Raw genomic sequence first — 21822 nt, 5'->3', positions numbered from 1 at the left:
GTCACCCTACTTTCTGTCATACAGGTCCTTTTTCTTGTGTTGATGGCCGAGCTCTCCCCCTAACAATTTCATACAGAGCAGAAACCTTATCTCACCCGTGCTGTCTCTCTGCACTCTCTGTTGGGAGGCATTAACTGCTTTCTCCTCTTAAAGAAATTTGACTTGTGTTTATACCATACAATTCTTGTCTTACCCAATAATTCTTTTTCGTAGAAAAATATCTTGTTCAGAGGGTCAGGGCAGGCAGAAACACCACAAAAACTGGATCCAGTTGCTTTTAGTATTTCTTCTTTACTGATGTGTCAAAATAACTTTTGGGGCAGGTCACCTGAATGAATGCAGTTCAACAGGTTGGGCATGTCTCAGTCTGTTTTCAGTCACAGAACACTACAAGATTTGTTAACTGGCATAGATACAACCTGCACTGTCATAGTGCTATAAAGATACAGATTAGTTACATAAAAATTAAAACTACATTTAGCCAAGAAATAAGCTATTCTCACAGCAAAGCAAAGCATCCTGCAAAATAATAAAAAAAAAACCAATCTAAAACATGATGGTAAAAGATAGAAGTCATAGTAATTAAAATTATTTCTGTTCTGAATATAGTAACAAAAGGATTTGGAAAGCATTACATAAATGGGATTTCTGAACGATGTTGACTCTTTCCAATTCCTCATTCAGAGGCAGCCTCTGTATCTAGGACGAGGAATAATTAGCCACAGCCAGTAATCAAAGATTGTTCAGGAAGTTACTAAACCTATGGAAACGCAGGAATCAGAATTTTTACCTGTAGTTATTGGGTTGCCAGACAATAGCACTGAATGAAGGTGAGCGCTATCGGTTGCATTACCTTCCCTCAACTCAATAGACAGATTTCATTTGTTAATGCTGTAGCTCCCACATCATTTTAAAGGAAACCTTGGATCAAATCACAGTAGTCTAACCTGCAGATCATGAACTTTAATTGTGATACCAGAATGGTCTTCCAATGAGTGATGCTCTAACAGGACTCTGACTTCCAAGAAACTAAGACCAGACACAGGTGCTCATTTCTTACAGGAAACTAACTGTACATATTTATAAACAAAATATTGCACTCCCTTGGTCTTTATTTGGATAAAAAAAATGTTAAAAAAGTCACTTTCAGTATCTAAAATGAAGCATCTGCTTAGATCCTTGAAGAGGTTTTTTTCTTCTCTCAATAGAGCTCTCAGTAAAACATACATGGCAGCAATTCCATGTATCCAGTGGGTGTCCCCATACGTGTTGTGGCATTTGTAGTTCCTTCATTTTATCTTGGGATGGTTAGGAACAAAAATCTAAGCACAGAGAAAACAAAATCATTTAAGATTTACAAGCAGATCTGTAAGTCTGAGATAAGCTTAAACACAAGAACACGCCTTAAACACAAGAACACGCCTTAAACACAAGAACACGCCTTAAACACAAGAACACGCCTTAAACACAAGAACACGCCTTAAACACAAGAACACGCCTTAAACACAAGAACACACTTCTTTTTAAGACATTAGAAAAAACTTTTTTTACTGTGAAGGTGGTAAACACTGGCATGGGTTACCCAGAGAGGTGGTGGAGTCTTCATCCTTGGGGATATTCAAAGCCCAACTGCTCAAGCTGACCCTCCTCTGAGCTGGTGGGTGGACTAGACCATCTCCAGAGGGGCCTTCCAGCCTCTGCTATTCTGTGATGAATAAAACCACTCAGCGGATCTGTATTGTCTAAGTTAGGGAGCCCAAAACACGTGAAAAATTGTCTCCAATGCCTCACTTCTTCACAGAGAAATTCTTACAGTGAGATAATCTCAGAGATTAATTTTAGATCCAAGTAACATTAAATTAATTGGTTTGTTGTTACATACTACTTGACAATTAAGGACTGAGGGACGCAAGAGGGAAGCAGTGGGAACATGCAGTACAGCCAGGGCAGGGGAAAGACAGCGTCTCTGCCTCTTTCAGCAGCAGCTAACTGCTAGACCAGCTGGATCTGTTTCTTGGTATGCACATAAAAAGCAAAAGGTGGGAGTGTGACAGAAAATAGCAACAGAGCTATAAGACAGGGCAAGTGAAACTAAAATACATGTGCACGCCAGTCATTAAACATGGAATAGCTGCAAAACAACTCATTAATGGAGTCCATACGTCCCAACAGTGACTCCACATTCACATGAAAAAGTCTGCAACACATGATGAAACACCAAGAGACAGGTGTCACAAATCCACCAAGTCACATGGTCAGGGAGTGATCTCTTGCCAAGAATTGCATGAACCGCTTCAGCAAACACTTAAAAATGAGGCAGATAAGGACTGAAGGAAAGATCCTGTAGCACTTCCAACCCAGAAAGAAGGTCACAATTGGGCAGATGGTGAAGGAGAAGCAGCAATCAAGGAAAATTAAGGAATCTGGAAATGCATTCTTCTCATAAAATCATTAGGTGAAGAAAGGCATTTTTGTAATTGCACATTTAAAAAAAAAAGTCTCCAGAATTGTGTATGCAATTTTTATGGTCTTCAGACAAAAACTCCTCCCTGGAACGAAGAAAAAAATCCATTCATTCAGATAAGTTTAACACAACAAAAAAAATCCCAGATAAAAAGCATGTTAGTGTGCTTTAAGCCCATGTCCTAAGATTAGCTGCAACGTTCTGCATTATGCTGCCTTAATTTTAGGGGATTCGGTGCGCTCATTTAGGAGGGTGCTCTGATGAACCTTGTCACTGTAGTGTAAATTATGACTTCTCTGCTCTGTCCTTCTTCCAGAGGCTGCTGCCATCATAGCAAAGCCAGCACGAGGGAAAATGTTCCCAAACTGGAGGTGATCTAGTGGACGGAGAGTCTTTTAACACTTTCAGAAATATCATTCAGTAATAACACTGTGCTGATGTAAAGTGTTACCACCTGCATATATTCCTCCTGATAAGAACTGGCAAAAAGGAACACGTGCCCATAGACCTTCACTCCAGTGCAAAGCTATTGCCCTTTGCTCTGCCAATGAAGGCGGCTTTGAGCTCAAATGCCAGTCACTAACTGGAGCAGCTGAAGGGTGGGCACCTGGTCTCTTCTGAGGGCTCTCTTAGGCCATCCTAACTCTGGGAGAGCAACACTCAGGGTAACGCTGGGGGCAAGACTTGCAGGGCTCATCTATCAGTCATAAGAGTAAACCTACCTCCATCAGCACTTTAAGTAAATTGCAGGGCTTTGCACCACAGTAAGTGACACACAGACCCTTGTTCCGTTCTATCAACGCCACGGTCAGGTTGGCCAACTGTACTGCCACAGTGCACTGTACTACCACAGTGTGATTCCCTGGAGCTCGCTGCTTGGATTGAACTAACCTAGCAAAAATCTCTTCTTTTTCCTCATCAAAACCAAGAATAATAGTTAAGCAATAAAATGTTGCAAGGATCTGTTTGGGAGTATGAGTTGTAATGCCCTGGAGAAGAAGGCACAATGAACTAAGGCTGCTAATGACACTTGGTTGCTGCGGCTATCAAGTCCAACAGAAATGATTATAACAAACTGCAGGTAAGATCTGACGCAGTCAGCAGACAAACAGCGCAGCAGCTGTTGAAAATGAACCTGTATGAAGACACATGTATAAACACTGACACAACTATCTGTATTATACAGTGGTAATCTTTGAACAAGTGTCCCAAGAATGATAAGAATTTTTTTTTTACTACCACGTGGTCCCCAAAATGAGAAGAATTCAAGAATTACCAAGTACTTTACCATGCAGTTACTCCCACTAATGTAAGAGACTGATTCTTACTACAGACTAATATAAAGTCTGTAAGGTGAGAATCAGGATTATTGATCATCCTACATACAGCATTATATAATAGATGAAGAATTTCACAGTCTTTTTACACCTTTTTTCCTCAATGTGAGATACCGGTCACTGGGAATGATGGGGAAAATGGTTTAACTGAAGTAACAAATTATATACTTCCATCGCACACTAAAGTATAACTGAAAAAAAAGCCGCTGAAAGTTTTTGAAAAGGATTAAACTACACTGAAATATCACCTCAATAATATTTCAGCAATAGGTTGCCTTCTGATTGATTTATGTTTATGCTTTCTGTTATATGCCTTCTGTTTATGAAGCCAGACATAATTTTGAGATAAACTACGGCTTGCTGTTTTCCTATAAGACTCCCACCTTGTTCAGCACATATCGTGAGGTGCTTGCTGGCTAACCAGTTCTTCAAAACTTTGCAAGGTCTTCACAGTTCAAGGTGTGGCTCCGCACCTTATTTATTTCATGTCATTTTCCGAATTCATTGATATTCTACTCATGGGCTTGTCTAACGTGACGAGATTATGTAAGCGTCTACCCGAATTCTTCACGAACAAGAATGAATTTACTTCATAGCAGCCCATTTTGCAGATGGTTTATTTCTACTACTTCTATTTTATGCAATGGGAAATTGAGGTATGGAAAGATTAATGTCAAATATCTCCAGTAACTGTGACATATAATAGGAAATTTTTCAGAGACTGCTTAAAATACAGGTGACACATTGATTTCACCTGTGTTTGCAAAAGTTCTGCATTTCTGCGAATCCGACTGAGATTCTCAAGATGGATACCACAAAACAAGGAACATGAAAACAAGTGATTGCTTTTGAAAAATCTATTTTAACTGACTGGCTCCTCATCAGACAGGAAACGCAGTGGCAAAAGAAACACCCCTGGTTCATCAGGGTAGCATTCAACTGTCTGCACACAAAGCTCTTTTTCATTCAAGTTTCTAGCATTAGTCACTATACTTTTTCCAATTTCTTCAACAAATGAGGCAAGGATCCTATAGATAATGACCTTTCTGGAAAAACAACTCATCCACAGAACGGAGTCCAAGGGAAAGCAGTATTGTTTGAAATAAAGGCCAGAGTATAATGAGGGCATGCAAGAATGTCAAACTGCAAAGGCAACCACCAATAATTCATGAGGGTTTAACAAGGAAGCTATTAAAAACCAAAGAGAAATACCTGCTTGATAAAACAAAAATCTTAAATCAAAATCATGGTCACCTTCTGAGTTAAACCACGTTACACCACCCTGCCACTTCACCTGAATAGAAACCAATAACCCCAGCAGATTATCCTTTTATGTACAAGTGTAGGAAGCAGTTGGGACATACTTGTTGTCAGTAGATTCTATGGATATTTCTTGAGAGCAGGAAAGGTTCAAGACTCTTCTGTTCCATTGCAGATCTGCACGTGTTCTAACAAGCCATTATAAGAAGCAGGGAACAGTTTCCCCAAACAACCAAGGGAAGTTCTCTGCAAAAGAAATCTCTTCAGGAAAGGGCTACGCCTGCAACAGAAGCCTTTCTAACCAAGAACTCCCATTTTCTATATTGCTTTATCATAAAAACTACCTTTTTTTTTTTTGTCAATTATTGCTGTTCTTGTAAAAAGTGTATTTTTATGTTTCTTTTTGATTTCTCACAATGCTGAATAGTTGCCACTAATTGATCCTGTAACCAACATAGCTGGGACCAGCTTTTCATCAGGATCAACACCGCATCCACAAAAATCTACATGAGCATTTATTTTGTGTATGAACGTGTTCGTAAATAAGCACATAAGCAGAATTACCCAATTTGTATGCAAAGATGTGGCTTTCCAAGGGCAGCATTTTTCCATTACAAGATTACAGGCAAAATGTACATTCAAACATGCTCCCATATTTACTAATTTGTACATTAATGAATAATAGTAATGAACATTTACTTAATTTTTGAACCTGGCAGTACTGCTTTTTAATGAACAGTTCTAAAAAGTTCTGCATTTACAATTTAACTGTAGGAACAGTCAAAAAAGATATATGTTGTCTTTTCTAGAAATTCACTGTCAGACCACACTTCTCTCCGTAACTCCCTCTTGACTATCACATTTCTGTGTTTATACCATGTCTGCATTTGTGATACCAGATCATATTATGTAGCACATAATAAAAAAATCCTGTCTGAAATATTTCACCTTCTATTTCATATCGCATTGAAAGCACATGAGTTATCTCTCTCTTGAGAGTTTATCCTTTATGTGGTCTCCGTATCACCACAGGATATATTTGGACTGAAAGTTTAGAATAATTTTTTAGCTCTAATTATCAGGAACAGGGTCGCTAAAAACAACACTTACCTGCATTAGAGTTAGACCAGGATGTTCTGGGAAACACTAATATTTAAAAATGTTTCAGTCTGCACTCGATTTGTACTTCCTGCACTTTCAATATTCTGTAACATAATAATACTAGTGTGGAAAAAAAAAAAACCAACCCAAACAACAAAACCATGCTATAGCAAATTAAACATTGCAATATGTACAACAGCAGCTACATCTGTCCTGCTAAATAAAACAAAACCCAGAGGTTAGTCTGAAAATCCTGCTCACTCATTCTGCTTAAGGTTTAGCTGAACCCCTGGCACAGTTTAGGGTACAGACAACACTAGGGGCCATTCCACCAGAAGCACGGTTTGCCTTCCCTCCACTCTCTGGGGTCAGCCAGGGACACCTCAGCAGGTTCGACACCCGCAGATGTCCTTTACACCCTCATCCCAGACCCTAGCGCACATGGTACTTACCCTCATTTTCACATTTGTCATGGTTTAACCCTAGCCGGCAGCTAGAACCACACAGCTGCTTGCTCACTGCCCCTGGATGGGGGAGAGAATCGGAAGAGTAAAAGTGAGAAAACACTCGTGGGTTCAGATAAAGAGAGTTTAATAGGTAGAGCAAAAGCCATGCACGCAAGCAAAGCAAAACAAGGAATTTATTCACTGCTTCCCATGGGCAGGCAGGTGTTCAGCCATCTCCAGGAGAGCAGGGCTCCATCACAGGTAACAATTACTTAGGAAGACAAGTGACATCATTCTGAATATCCCCCCCTTCCTTCTTCTTCCCACAGCTTTATATGCTGGACGTGACATCATATGGCATGGAGCAGCATGGAAGATCCCTTTGGTCAGTTGGGGTCAGCTGTCCCGGCTGTGCCCCCTCCCAGCTCCTTGTGCCCCCCCAGCCTGCTCGCTGGTGGCGTGGTAAGAGCAGGAAAGGCCTCCAGAGCTCAGCAACAACCAAAACCACCAGTGTGCTATCGACAGCATTTCTCATCCCAAATCCAAAACATAGCCCCACACCAGCTGCTAATAAAAAAGTTAACTCATCCTGAACTGAAACCACGACAACATTGTAAAAGCACTGTAACAGGCTGTCGTAGGGTCTTCAAAATATTCAGAGCGCTTGGAACGGGGGGGAGGTGTGTGTGAAGTATCACAAACCCCACCTAAACTACACTTTAGAGCGACAAAGTCACCACCTGGAGCCGACGCCGCTGGAGGGGTAACCCCCACCCGGCCTGCCACAGGGCCCCTGACCCGCGGCCCTACTGCCTCCTACCGAGGGGGAGGGCCGCCCCTCCGGAGAAGAACTTGGCGTGCGGTGTTTAGGAATGGCTGCCCGGGGCCGGTTCCCTCGTCCGGCACTTCTGAGGAGAACCGGCCTCACCGACGAGAGAGGGCAAATCGACGGGGCGGCACCTTGCCCGGCCGACACCCACCGCCGTGGGGGTGGCGGGACTCCGCCCGGCGGCGTTGGCCGCCCGCCCGGGGCCTTCACCAGGCAGCGGGGCGGGCCGGGCCGGGCACCGCGCCCGCCGCCCCCGGGCAACGCCGGTCACCCCCCGCCCTCGGCCCCGCCAAGCCGCCGGTAACGGCGGATGCCACGGCCGCAGCTGCCGCCGAGGCGCAGGCCCGAGCCGCCTGCGAATGACATGCAAAAAAAAAAAAAAATTAAAAAAAAAAACCAACTCTTCAAAATTAAGTTGCGAAACCAACTTTAAGCGAAAGTTATGGTGGTTGAAGGCAGTCCCCAGTGGCCCAGCAGAGCCGGGCGGGGCGGGGCGGAGCGGCGCAGCTGGAGCCGGCTCACGCCGCCAAGCGCCGGCAGCCCCGCACGGCCGCCCCGCAGGCGGGGGTGCCGCTCCCCCGCCCCTCGCTGCCTCCCGCCGCGGCGGCTCCCTACGGCCGCGCCTCTATCGGGCACCGCGCCCTCCCCAGCATGTAACGGGGCTCCAGGGAAAAAAAAAAAAAAAAGAAAAAAAAAAACCCGCCACTTACCAGGAGTGGGGTTCGAACCCACGCGGACATACGTCCATTGGATCTTAAGTCCAACGCCTTAACCACTCGGCCATCCTGGTGCAGATACAGAGACCGCTCCCAGCCGCTCCTACAAATAAGGCTCCGCTCCCGCCCGCACCCCGCGCGTTCTCAACCCTCCGGCCAGTGCGGGACTCCCCGCCCCACCCCCCCCCGACTCCTGCCGCGCCGCTGCCTCCCGCTTTCATTTCCAGCGCGGGAGGGCGCAGAGCGGCGCGCGCGGGCGGCCCCTCTCGGCGGCAACGGAAGGCGGGCGGGCGGGCGGCCCCTCTCGGCGGCAGCGGAAGGCGGGCGGGCGAGCGGGCGGACAGAGCCCGGCCTGGTGGGGGGCCTTGCCCGGCCCAGGGCCCCGCGCCCCTCTCTCTCTCCGGGCCGGGACGCTACGTAACACGTCCCTCCCCCGCCGCCCTGCCTCCGGCGGGCGCCAGGGCCGAAGCGGAAGGGGGAAGGGGGGAGGAGGTGCGCGGTCCCGCCCCTGAAGGCAGAGTGCGGGCGGCGGCGTCGGGGGGGCGCTGGGCCAGGCCGCGGCGGGGCCGGGGGCGGCGACGTGCGGGGGCTGCGGGCTTCTCCCCCTCGCTTCCCCTCCCCCGGCTGAGGCAAGCGCGGGGTTAGGGCCGGGCGGGGGAAGCCGTGGAGGGCGGCGGTGCCGCCGTGGTTCGTCGGGGCGGTGAGAGAGCTGTGGAGAAACGACGGCGATAAGGCTCGCCCCGCCAAGGAGGAAAACAGCCCCACTTCCCCCCCGGCCCTCCCCCGGCGAAGCTGCCTGCTGAAATATCAACTGAGAGGTGCTGCTGGGAAACCCGCTGTTAGGTACTGCCGTTCCACTTGTTCCTGCCCAGTTGTTACCTGGGATCTATCTTCGCTTGCTGACAGAAGGGAAAAAACCCAAAGTCTTACTGTGCTTAATTAGGAGAGGAAAGATTTCTTGCCAATGACGACTGCATGCCCAGTCTACAGAAGCGCCTATTGCAATATGCCCAGTTAGTGCCTGCACTGGGAGCACCCATCCATCTTCCCCCTGTCAGATGGGGAAAGTGCCCCATCGCCACCCATCGCCAGCCCTCCCCTGCCCGGCTCCCACCGCCTTCACTGCCCCTTTTCCAGAGGAGAAACTGGACATCCTCCATCCCACCAAACCTTGCCGCCACTGAGGCTGCCCCCGAGGGATGAGAGACAAGTGCGGCGCAGGCCGGGGACGCGGGACTGAGTCTGCCTCCAGCGAACCGGAGGAGCGCACGGAGGCTGTCCGCTTCCCCTGAAGCAGAGCAGGAGCACGTCCCCTGCTCGGCTGTTAAGACACTGTGGTTTAAGGTGGCCCTCTGTAAGGGGTCTGGGCCTCAAATTTGCAGGTGCAGGTGGTGCCTAACCTCTGGAGCTCTTGGTGCTCTGAGCCCCCAGCAACACTAGGTATGGTTGTGAAGGAAAAACACTTCTCACACACAAGAAAAGTGAATTGTTAACATTTTGCAGATGTGAAAAACAGATGTGAAACTCACGCATTCTTTTTCCTTAGTTTTATTTAGACTCTGGAGCCTGTGAATGAAAGGACAGCTCTTTGACTGGAACTTACCACACCATATCATTTGCTTGCAATGGGCATCATGCCATAGCTAGCATTGCTCCCCGTTCAGTAGGGCTGTGCCTTTCAGCAAGTACTGAGCAGAGAAATATCATCAGTTAGGTTAACTTATTCTCTATTCATGCCTAACATTATCTCTGAGAAACATACTAAAATGTTACATTTTCCTGTTAAGACTTTGTTCCCTAACAATGTATGTGCTGTACGGTAAGGTGTGACGGTGGAACTGTCTTCCATTGGCTGTTACTGGCTTTGGCTCAGCTATCATGAAGACACTATATAATACGCTAGAGACATGGAAGAAGATAGATCTCCTACTGCCTCCTCACATGTTAGAGAAACAAATACCATGGCTCCATGTGAAAACCACATTGCATCAGAAATAGATTAATTGTAATCACCACATACAGTATCTATTAAATGATACTGTTTCCTGCCTTCATCATATCTGTGATACTTTCCTAGAGATAGAAACACAATCATGAGCAGCTCTTTCCTTTTTCAGATCAATTCCAAATATCTCCTGTGGCTCAAAAAACTAGAGAACCTGTTTTGTTTTCGAGAAATTATAAAATACAACTTGGGCTGTGCATTCAAAACATCCTTAATGTAGGTTAGATTAGAAAAGCTGCGGTTTAGCGTAGCTACTTAGTTCAGCCTCCAGAAAAAAAGATATCTGGGTCTTAAAGTAAGAGCTATACCTTTACTTCAAGAAGTTTCTCTCAAGACACGTGCCAGAAAGATGCCTGCTCAAGTGCATGCGTCCATAGTGGGTCCTTTGCTTCGAGGTCACAATTGTTCCACTGCCATTTCTCTAAAATTAAAACCATGTTTCAAAAAAACCCAAAACAGATCCCATAAGGTGGAGACTCGTACACATATCCAGGAAGTTCACTGTTATATACCAAACATTATATTTTGTAATAGGGGATTTTTTTCTCTTTTATCTTTATGCAATGCTCTTGTTACATTTTAGAAAGAGCAAGGTGCGCCTCATTGCCAGGTCTCCTTTCTCCTCCTCAGGAAGGGCTGAGATTCAGGGAGGGGGAGTAGTTGTGAAGCTTCTGCTGCTTTCAGTAGGACACAAAACCAAAGTAAGAGCAACTCTAAAAGCTAAAGCAGCCCCTCTCACATTTTAACTACTCCCCCCTCAAATCCAGCTATAGGGTTTGCCACATGAGGGAAGAGGAAAAAAAAAACACCACACCCATAGGATATGCTACGCACATCTCCGTAGGAGTTGTGCTGACTTTCGGCATGAAAAGGCAGCTTTCCTTAGCAAGCATGAAGATGTCCATTCTGCAGCTTCTGTTATTAGTATGCTGACGTATTACCAAGCTACTTTTATCATCTTTTTCCACTCATCCTGTGGCATGAGTCTTTGCAACTATAGTGCTATAGTGAGATCAGGTTGGGTTTTTTTTGTTTGTTTTTTTTTTTTTTTTTTCAAAAGTCTGTTTAACTGTGACTAGGCAAGTTCATGGGTGGGGAAAATTTGAGTTCTTACACAACTGGAGGATACAAAACCCCCCATAGTATTAAGCAATGAACACGTTTGCAAGGAAGAGGATGATTTCTTCAGTTACTGGAAGTAATTTTTTAAGTGCCTGTAATTCACAATGTGACTTAAAAATAGTTTTAAAGGGTCTCAAGCTGGTATTTCAATAATTCTCAGTTTCTTCCTTGCATCAACAGCCTTAAGTCAGGAGAGAAGGTCTACAATTATCTCTTCTTCATGCTTTCACTCTGTTTCCCTGTGCCTCAAATTGGACTAAAGGTTTAAATAAAAGCTTTGCATGTCTACTAATGAAATCATCAAGATCTCTCATAACTCCTAGAACAAAGTTGATTTTTTCTTGCAGTAGAGAATCATCTTAGAATGTATGAAACTAATTTTTCATGCGTTTTACAGGAAAATTTGTAAGTCTATTGCAATATGCAACAGATTTGATTTACTGTGGCAACAAGTATTAGGAGGACTTTTTTTAAGGCATTGTTTAATCTCCTTTCACCAACTCAGTCTAGTCCAGGAGCTTTTAAACTAAGCTTCAACAGTGCAAGAAACTATTGAGAGCTGCTGATTCAATGTACAACACTCTGCACTTTCAGTTTGTCTTATTAAATCTTTTATTTCATTTGTAGACATAAATATGTGCAAAAATAAACTAACAAAAAAGCCATGTACACAGTTTTATCAAAAGCATTGGTGAGTGCTAAAAATATGCAGACAAAATGAAATACATATTTTATTCTTCACTGATTTATGCCCATATGCTGGCCCTTGGAGGTTTACGGTATTTCTCTACAAATGCACTGTTCCATTGCACTGAATGGCAGTACCTATGGAGTAAACAACTTTGTCTTCTTGAGTAGCACCAAAGCTACTGGTAATGATGCCAGAACACCCTCCTTTCTCCCACTTCAAGTTTGAAGATTGGGTTGTTGAGGAGGTACTCAGGCAAGCGCAATGATGATATCATCAGGACATCATTGAACATCAAAAGGTCTTCTAGTTTAGAAGATCAGTGTTCCTCACTCTTCCACGTTATCACAGACAGGTGCTTCAGCAAAAGAGACTTTCTGTTTCTGAGAAGAGTTATCCATTTAGCTTCTATGATGTGTGTAAAAAAGCCTTCCTGGTAAAGAAGCATTTCCCACTAGGATATGAAAGTTTGGAAGTTGAACTCATTTTGCTGTTTTGTTATATCAACATAAGTAGTAAGAAATGTATGGGTGGTTTTTCACATATAAAATTTGTGTGCAAAAGATCAGAAGGGAAACTTTTGATTGCGACTGGTATGGGAAGATGGCGATGTGCATCTCCTGACGAAAACTCCCAAATCCAAAATATTTGAAATGTTTAAATATATTTATTAAAATAGATACAAATAGGATCAGAGATTTAAAAAAAAAAGTCACTATCTTCTGAAAAAATGTCCTGCATTAATTCAAAGGATAGCAGTAGATCACAGTGTATCAGGAAGCCACTTAGAAATAGTATAGTTGGAAAACCTCCAGAAGCAGGAGCTTATAATCACTCGCCAGACCTTATGAATCCATGCTTCACTGACAATGCTCAGTGGTTTCCAGGGCTGCAAATTTTCTATTCCCTCCTCATATTCCAAACCTACTGCGGGCAGACTCCCCTTACACAGAAGGAGAGATTACTTTTAAGCTTGAAAAGATCACTGAAATGACATTAGAATGTTTTCTTTCTTCTTCAGGTGTACTGAAGAAATACTGTATTGCCTTTCCCAGGTGGAGATTTCCTCTTAATGGGAGAAAAGCCTTAGTTTTTGTACACCAGTAAAATGGAATGTTAATAGCTTTAATCCTTCATGTTATTTAAAATATATATAAAAAATTCCATATTAAATCAATGCTTATAAAAAAATAAAAGTCTATTGACAGGACAATCCTTCCTCTAAAACTGCTTGTGTGCATCTGCCAGCACAGGAGACCCTAAAAGATTTTCTTCAGCCCCCAACTGCTGTCTTCTTGGGGGGGATGCTTCTGCAGGAGGCCACTGCATGCATCTTTTCCAGCAGAAGTGTTAATTGGCAGAAAAATGTATTAGAAGCAAAAAAGCATGGCAGTTTTGAAATTAAGGGTACAGAGAGTGGCTGAAGTTAAAAGTCAGTGAGGTGCCTCAGTGTTGCAGTGTTTCTAGCCACCTTGCCAAAGCTGTGTGTACTCAAAATGGAGAAAAGCAACCACTTGCACACAAATGGAGAATAACGTGCATATTATAATTTAAGGTGCAGTTACTTCTGTTAAGATCCGTGACAGATGGAAATCCAGTTGAAATAGAAACTAGTTCTGTGTCCTGCTCCTGTTAACAGGCTCAGTATTTCGTCAAATGAACAGAGCAAAAATCTGTTCAAGTATTTGCATCGAGCAGGCTCCAAACTAATTAAGATTGAAACCTCCTGATTCTGTGGTGTATTGTGTTGCTCCAGGCAGTAAGGCTGCACTGCCTGCAGACTCACTTTGACAAACAAGAATAGTTACTTTTTGAAAATTCTCATTTTCCCTAGGCTAAGTTATCAGCCCATCATTCATTCCTTTCTTGCCTATCTGAAACAAGTATTGCAGAGATTTTCTTGCACCTCCAGTCACAGCAAGAGAGTACATTTCAATTAAAAATAGATTAAAAATAGTTTTATCAACATTTCTAGCAGCTGTCAAATAGAACAGCCTTCAGCGCATTTTGGAAAAGGCAATGAACAAAACCCCCTGCAAAATAGCCCCCCCATTTCTAGGGGTTGTCATTACAGAAAAGTCACTGGAAAGAACACCTCATTTTGAAGACATTCGAGTCAGTCTGTGATAGCTTCAGTGGGATAGTCACCTTCTGCAACAGGATAAGCAGCAGCAGAGGATTGTTCTGAGGGGGTGTTTTCTTCTATATTCCAAAGCTTTCTTCACTTGCTCTTTAGCGTCTCCTACATAGTCCTCAACATTTTGCATATTTATCTCAATGACATCGAAGGTGTCCGCCTGTTCCTCCACTAGCAGGCCCACCTGCAGAAAGAGCTCATGAACCTCCTTAATGCGACCTTCTAACTTCACCAGCTCCTTATGACGTGTCTCTATCTCGTTCAAGGCTGAGCGAGCCCCCTTAACATCTGACAAGAGATTCTCAGAGAAGACGTCCCACTTGCCTTGCTCAATCATCTCCTCAATCTGGTTGCCAGAAACTTCCTTGCCCATGATCTCTAGCTGCCGCTGAATTCGAATTTTGCAATTCTCCCGTTGGTTCATCTCCGTTGCGTTGTATTCAAACATAGCTTTCTGGAAGGCATGCATGAGGTCAACGTAGTGGTTCTTCGCTACCCTGGCAATGACAGACATAGCCCCGTATTTTGTTATTGCATCCTCGCTGAAATCTCTCATTATCTGGAGTTTCCTATGGATGCTTTCTCCACGGGCCTTGATGTCTCTGGCAATACAATTAGTATCTCTTTTGATGCTACTTATACGGCGCATGGAAGTAAGGAAGCGGCTGTTTTGCTTTCTGAGCCGCTTGACATCCTCTTTTAGGTGGTCATTTTCTGTCCGGATGTTCTGTATGTCTTTATGAAGAATTTCCAAGGCATAATCAGTCTCATAAAGGAGAACATCGCGGGGTGAATTTTCATCATCCTCACTATCAGAAAACTGTTGGTTGTGTAATCTGGCAAATTCACGCAGCTCATTTAGCCGGTCTTTCATCCTGCCTGGAAAACAGAGGAACAGAAGAAAAGAAGTTTACAGTAAATAAAATATTGGTTTACAAGGGTTGAAAGTTCATAACTAATAATTACATCATAGTTATAACTACAACATCAATAACTACATCAAAGATAACCCAAAATACCAGATTTTAAATTTGTTCACAATATTTTATACAGTGATGGATCTCAGATCCAGAACTCCGGTGCTAGAAACTGCAGAGCTTAGAAACTAAAAAATACAAGAGAGAAAACAACAAATGCTGAAGACAAATCCAAAAGAATAATAAGAAAATCCCCAATCCTCAAAAAATGCCAGTCTTTCGCTTTGAGAAAAAAACAAACTCTTGAGCAAATAATAGGAAGCCTTCAGCTATTGGTATGTGTAAACATGTTAATAACTGAACGCTTCCCACCACTGCTCACTCGAGAAGTCTCCTCTAGATCTTGACCCTTCATCACATCAACGGCCTCAAATGTCACAAGTCTTCTGCCATTCTAAGCTTGCTTTTCCTGAGAGAAGAGTAGGAAGCCTCTCAGAAACAGAAACGGCATTTACCAATACAGTTGGGAAAGAAAAGTTTTGAGAAATGGTGTGAAAAGTATCAAGACAGAATAAAAAAAAAAATAAATAGAAAGGGCAAGTTTAGGGTCTGTAGATGCTATCATTGATCATAGCGTACCAGGCATCAAACAAAACAACACAGCAATAGCAGCATTTTTTAAGTAAAACCATCCATCCAACCCTTCTTTTTTGTATGATGGAAACATCCTGCTGAAGGAATAAAATAACACTGTTGTTCCAGATCAGGATCTGCTTTCTATGTGTTTGCCTCAGATGTACTTAACTAAAAGTTTCATTAAAAAGCCGCAGAATGAGTAATCTGTACAGACCAGTTACGTGATAACAGAATATATGTCTTCTTTAAGTATGTTGTTTACTTTAAACTCTAGACCTAAAGTCTTTGCAAAAAATGAAATCTGAAAGCTTCAGCAAGAACCCTGCAGCAAGTGTTACGGCAAGCAGGAAGCTGAAAATTTCCCATCACAAAAGCTGTACGTTGCATGACCTCATTTAAATTAATAAGAAAGAGAACCAAGTTAAGAAGCAGCACCAAGCTGGACATCTCCAGATCTCTGTGTCTGGAGAATTCATTTTTGTTTTTCCAGGAATTAAAGTATCTTCACAGCATTTACAAACATGCTATCCACCATGAATGACATGTCCCTTCATAGGACCATCAATTATTCCCACACTAAGGAAAGTCGCATGTGTACATACCCAGTATAATAGGCCTAGATCTAATGTGAATTAAAACTGCAAGTTTATAATCTTTTTCATGGGATTGTTAGATGTGTTAAAGGTGTTAGGGAGGTGATGGGAAAGATTCCATCACAGACACAGCCTCTTGGGCTCGTATAGTTCATTGGGGATATATACTGGTCTTGAGAAGTGTCCTGATTAGCATCACATTTAGACTGAAGCAAAAAAGTGAATTTCAACTTAAACCAATTCTTTTACAAGCAGTGTAAACCAAGAAAGTACATTAAGATCCTGAGAGAAGAGCTTTCATTCAGGAATCCACACGTGTAAGATAATTGTTTGAATTTAAAACATAAGCCACATAGATTCAACTCAATCATATAGAGAAAGCTTCAGGAAATGAAAGGTTTTCCACCTCCTCCCTCAGCAATAATAAAATCGACTTTCACCTCATGCCACAACATCAAGATGAAAAATCCCCCTCTAAAAGAAAAAAAAAAGTGCGGTGCAGATTAAAAGTCAGGTTTACTTGGCTTTAAAACTGTATGGCCAAGTTTGCCTAGATGCACTGAGACAGTGAGAACATCCACCCTTCCTAGCTGGCAACAGTGGACCATTTTCTAGACAGTGTGGTGGAAAGGGAACAAATAAAGGCATCAAGCAATCTCAGGGTTATTTAAATCTCTTCTAATCACTGTTTCTGAGTTGCTTTTCACCTGAGATGTAAATGTGGCTCTGAAAACCAGCCACATTGCTCATCTGACTGCATTCCTGACTCTTACTGGCTTCCCCAGAGCTGATGATCCTCCCACTTCTAATCTGATCCTCAAACTACCATGCGTTGAGTTCGGCAGTTTATTCTTTTTGTATTTATCATCTACATTTGGAAACAGTAAACAATGTTTTTTATGACTTTAAAATTACAGTCCACAGCAGCAAGGTGCTATTCGTGTAAACTAAATCATATGCACGCAGGACTACATTGCCTTTGTGCTTACCATTCCTCGAACTTGGAAAAACTGAATTTCATCAGCTTTCCACAGAGAGCAGGCTGACAACTGGCTCAACACTAATTACATTTTATTTTTTGTGCTTGACAAAGAAAATACAAAAGAAAACCACACCGAGTAAGAGCTACTGCATAATAAACTCATAATTTTGTAGGAATAGGTCTATCCTTCCTTGCCCCTACCCTCAAAAATTTGTCTTGCTCACCCAGAACTATTTTAAGGTGTTAGATAAAATAAAAATAGGAAGGAATAGAGAAGGAAATACATGGTAATCCACAACATGAAAATACTAATGCTGTAGTAAGTTCACGTGTATACTAATTCTGCAGCATCTCTGCAAAAATGCCACTTTTTTTTTTTTTTTAATACCACACGAAAGGTTAAAAAGTGAAGCATTAAAAGAAGAATAAGGAGCTGTCAAGTGCGGCCTCAGATTGCACCACGATGTTGCCTACACGTAGGAACATAGTGCAATTATACACTGGCCAATGTCCTATCACTTCCACAAAGTCTCTGCTTACAGTCTGTACGTGCTGAATAAAAGTTGTACAATGTAAAATTTAATACCTATCATTCAGTTCATGTACAGATATCTCATTTACCATGTCACTACTGTTCATTTCCTCAGGGATTTTTCCTGTGAAATCCCTGGAAAGCTCCATAAACTGCAACACTCTTTTGGGGGAGGCCAGATCTAATAGCCCCATCCACAGACAGAGGTTTCAGCCCAGAGTTGATTAAGGATAATGCTATCACTCTTGATGAGTTATGATGCCCACTTGAGACACCTGAAGCACAGTTCTTTGTACCTGATACGTTCAGAAGTCAGTTCCTTCTGACTATGGTCACTGCTGCAAGCCTTGGGTGCTTTGCTGAGTAAGATCACGGAGTAGCAAGCTGGACATCAGTCAATGAACACATGGATCAAGGCCACTTGTGAGAAGCTCATCTCCAATGATACGTACAGCATCACCCACGATCTCCGTGATCCAGCAGAATCCAATTCTAAATGTGAACAGAGGGATGAAATTACAGTTGCGCTGACAACCTTCAGCATGGGGTTTCCCAGTGTTTGAGTGCTTAGCTCTAAAAGCCTACGTTATTTCAAACTACATACTAAAACTTACATTCAAGGTGGTCAACATTAGGATCTTTTAACTCTGCATTAAGGACCTGTACCCGTCAGAGTAATGGCTCCACAGCTAAAGTGATCCCATTTTTGTCCTAACAAATGGATGCCGTCTTCTTCAAGCCTGACTTCAGAGTCCTGCAAAAACAGGGACTTCAACATTTTCTTTCATTCTGCCTGAGCCTGTCTTTTTCTGTCTGTTTCTAAAGTGCATTAACTAGTCTGCTTCCCACTTCAGCTTCTCATTTTCAAGATGCTCTTCCTTATCTACCCTACAGAGGCTGGGCAGGATGGAGGACAGGAAGAGAATGACTTTCTGCCTGTATTTCAGCATCATATTAGGCCACGAACACCACAAATTGCAGATGACACCTATTCAGCTTTGTGCCAGAGCATGCTCCATTACTCTGTAAGTTAGCATTTGCAATATTTGGCCAAAGAGATCTGTGAGTTTCAAGAAAATGTTTAGATTTTAGCTTTCTTGAGCACCTTTTGCTGAAGGAACACAGTCAATTTATTTAGGGCATTTGCAAACTGCTGCTTTGAGAGACTCACAATTTGGCAAAGTTTTAGGAATTTTTCATGAGGAAAACAGCAACGCCACCACAGAGGTCTTTCCCCATTTCAAATTCCCATTTCAAACAAAGGGGAACCAGATGTTCCCAAGAGAGGACAATAACTTCCAGGCATTCCTTTGATAGTGTCAGGGACAGAACTGACACTAAAGAGCTGAAAGAAATGAGCAGACAAGCACAGGAGAGCAGGGGGGAACAGCCATTTGGAAAATTTCAGCTTAACAGATCAGTATTTAGAACACGACCTCTTTTATCAGATGCTGTTGTTACTCAGGAAAGTTTGCATCTACATACATGTTGATAGCATCGCTTGCAATTAAAACAGCAATACATTAATACCTAGTACATTACTAGTTGTTAAGGATAGCCTCAGCACTCATTCTTCAAAATGAGTGGCAACCTCTCCCTTATAGGGCCCAGAGCAGCAGTAGAAGCTGGGCTCCCTGGCTAGAAAGCAGCTCTGCAGAAAAGGACCTTGGGGTACTGGTGGACATCAAGTTGAACATGAGTCAGCAATGCGCCCTTGTGGAAGAGGAGGCCAACAGCATCCCAGGCTGGAGGAGCAAAAGTGGTCGAGGGAAGTGACCCCTCAGTCTCCCCATCTGGAGTGCTGTGTTGTGCTGGGGCTCCTGAGCGCAAGAGACGTGGACACACTGGGGTGAGTCCAGGGAGGCCATCAAGATGGTCAGAGGTGCACCTGGCGTATGAGGAGAGGCTGAGAGAGCTGGGAATGTTCAGCCGGGAAACAGGAAGCTCAAGGGAGGTCGTGATGCTGTCACCAACAACCTAATGCAAGGGTGGACCCTTCATGGAGATGCAGAGCGACAGCACAAGAGGCAACAGAGACAAGTGGGAACAAGGGAAATGCCAAGCAGATGGGGGGTGGGGGGAGTGGGGGAGAATAAAAAAAACTTTCAGAAACACTGGACAAGGTGCACAGAGAAGTTTTGAAATCTGCATCCTTGGAATTCTCAAAACTCAACTGGACATGGCCCTCATCAACCTCAATTACCTGTCTATGGTTTCAGGGGGGCTGGACTAGACGACCTCCAAAGGTCCGGTCGAAATTGTTCTTTATTCAGCCTTTTGTCAAAAGTTTGCTAATTTGAACATGCATTCAAATAAATATATTCAACTACTTGCACTAGGTTATTTAGGTACATCTAACACATCAGAATATCAAGACACCAACTACTCTGTACTCTGGAGTAACGGCCCAAAGAGTATAAAAATACCTTAATTCTAAGAGTGTGTGTTTTAATCGATTAGCTGTCAGGTTGATTTTCCTTTAAAATCTGTGTATATTCAAACTGGAACGTGTACTTCCATGCTTGTATTTTTGGGCTAGATAAATCTGGCCTTCTAAGAGTCAAGTTCCTCCTGCAGTCCATCATGGTGTGACACCCAAACCCACACTCACACAGAGGAAACACAGGCCAGGTAACGACTGCGGAGGTTACAACTTTGAAGCCAGGTATCTACCATGTACAGTCAGCTGAGGACGCGTTCAGTAGTCATCGCTTCATGTTAGCATGCTACTTCTTGGCATTAATCACCACTAAGACTAGCTGTCCCATGATGCATGAGAAAGACGCAAGCTGTCCTGTTGCAGTGCAGCCCCACACTACTCTGCACAACATGGGATTTCAGACAGGAAAGGAAATCCACTCTGAAAGTCGAAAACTGTGCATACACGTAAAGCCCCTTTCCATTAGCCCTGTGTACATACAAACAGGAGTCCTGAACTACTGTAACGTTTGCCGTAAGAAGCCATTTGCAGTAACAGAATTGAGCACAGTGCACAGCACTACAAGCATACATTGCCGTTGCTGCACTGATACTCTGCAGCCTGTTATCTAAGCAGAAATAACTTAAGAAAGGATGAAACGTTATTTCTATAGAAACAAACAAGGTGCACACATATGATTGTTTCCGCTTTGACATTTGTATATCTACACCATCGAGTCCGGGGACAAATGGTGAAATAAAGCAGCAGTTTCAGCACAGCGTCTATATTTCATCACCAGCAGCTGGGAAGGAAGCCAATGTGCATTTTTTTTCTTTTTACAGCATTCACAACGGGCAGCTGTTAGTTAATACCAGCTTGTGGATAATCAGAAGTCTACTCTGTAATCCCTTCAGCCTGGAGTAGGACCTTACAAGATAAAGCTTTTATTTCAGTTGAAGTGGCCTATTGGAGGAACAACAAGTATTTCAAAACAAACCAGTTAAAAGCAATTTCTATCAGCAATTCTTCTCTTCCTCAGAAGGTAGAAGTCCTTTTCTGCTCCACTACGGAAAGTCCTTTGGTGCCCCACTATGAAGCCACGTGGCTCATCCTGTCTCTGAATGACATCTGCTCTTGGTTGCATGGCACATGATAGATGTGACACAAGAAACAAGTGGTGAACAATTGGGAAATACCCTGGTCCCAGGCAGAATTACTTCATAGCCAAGAGTGTGTCAGCACATTCCAGTAACTTCCCATGCTGCTTGTGGAGGATGCAGAACTGATGGAAATCCACTCGGACTGGCTGAGTCGAACACACTCGGTTACATGGCAAACAGTGTGCTGCCATTGCACAATCTGCGTTATGTATAGGAAAAAGATGTGCTGAATGCAGCTGAAGCCTTTCATTTAAGAGCTGGAGTCTCAGATTTAATCATAATTTTCTAGTACCTTTCTGTTTGGGAAACAACTGTCTTAGAACAGATTTTGTAATTTTGCCTAGTATCTTTTCCAATAAAGGATTTGACAATATTAACTTGGAAAAGAGACTATTGTTTACAGTAGGTTTTCCTCATTCCAAAAGAGCTTCTAATTGACTCATAGCAGAGTGCTAGTCATCTTTTCAGACCGAATCCC

The 21822-nt window shown here is 43.2% G+C and overlaps 1 protein-coding gene and 1 long non-coding RNA gene across 2 annotated transcripts; both read right to left on the bottom strand.

The window, feature by feature from the left end:
* Positions 1–321: 321 nt before the first annotated feature.
* On the bottom strand, positions 322–8195 carry LOC309669618. Its single transcript, XR_014268923.1, has 5 exons — positions 8148–8195; positions 6615–6686; positions 5166–5307; positions 1583–1705; positions 322–1322 (listed from the first exon to the last, which is right to left on the bottom strand). It is a non-coding gene; the product is annotated as an uncharacterized lncRNA (long non-coding RNA).
* Positions 8196–14112: 5917 nt separating this feature from the next.
* On the bottom strand, positions 14113–14979 carry STX11 (syntaxin 11; the record flags this gene model as incomplete). Its single annotated transcript, XM_082481344.1, has 1 exon — positions 14113–14979. One exon carries the CDS (start codon positions 14977–14979, stop codon positions 14113–14115), a length of 867 nt encoding a protein of 288 aa, XP_082337470.1.
* Positions 14980–21822: the final 6843 nt, after the last annotated feature.

The sequence above is a fragment of the Vanellus vanellus genome (assembly GCF_965231255.1).
Source record: "Vanellus vanellus genome assembly, chromosome: 3".
NCBI classification, from domain to species: Eukaryota; Metazoa; Chordata; class Aves; order Charadriiformes; family Charadriidae; genus Vanellus; species Vanellus vanellus.
This window is presented reverse-complemented; position numbering and strand designations above follow the sequence as displayed.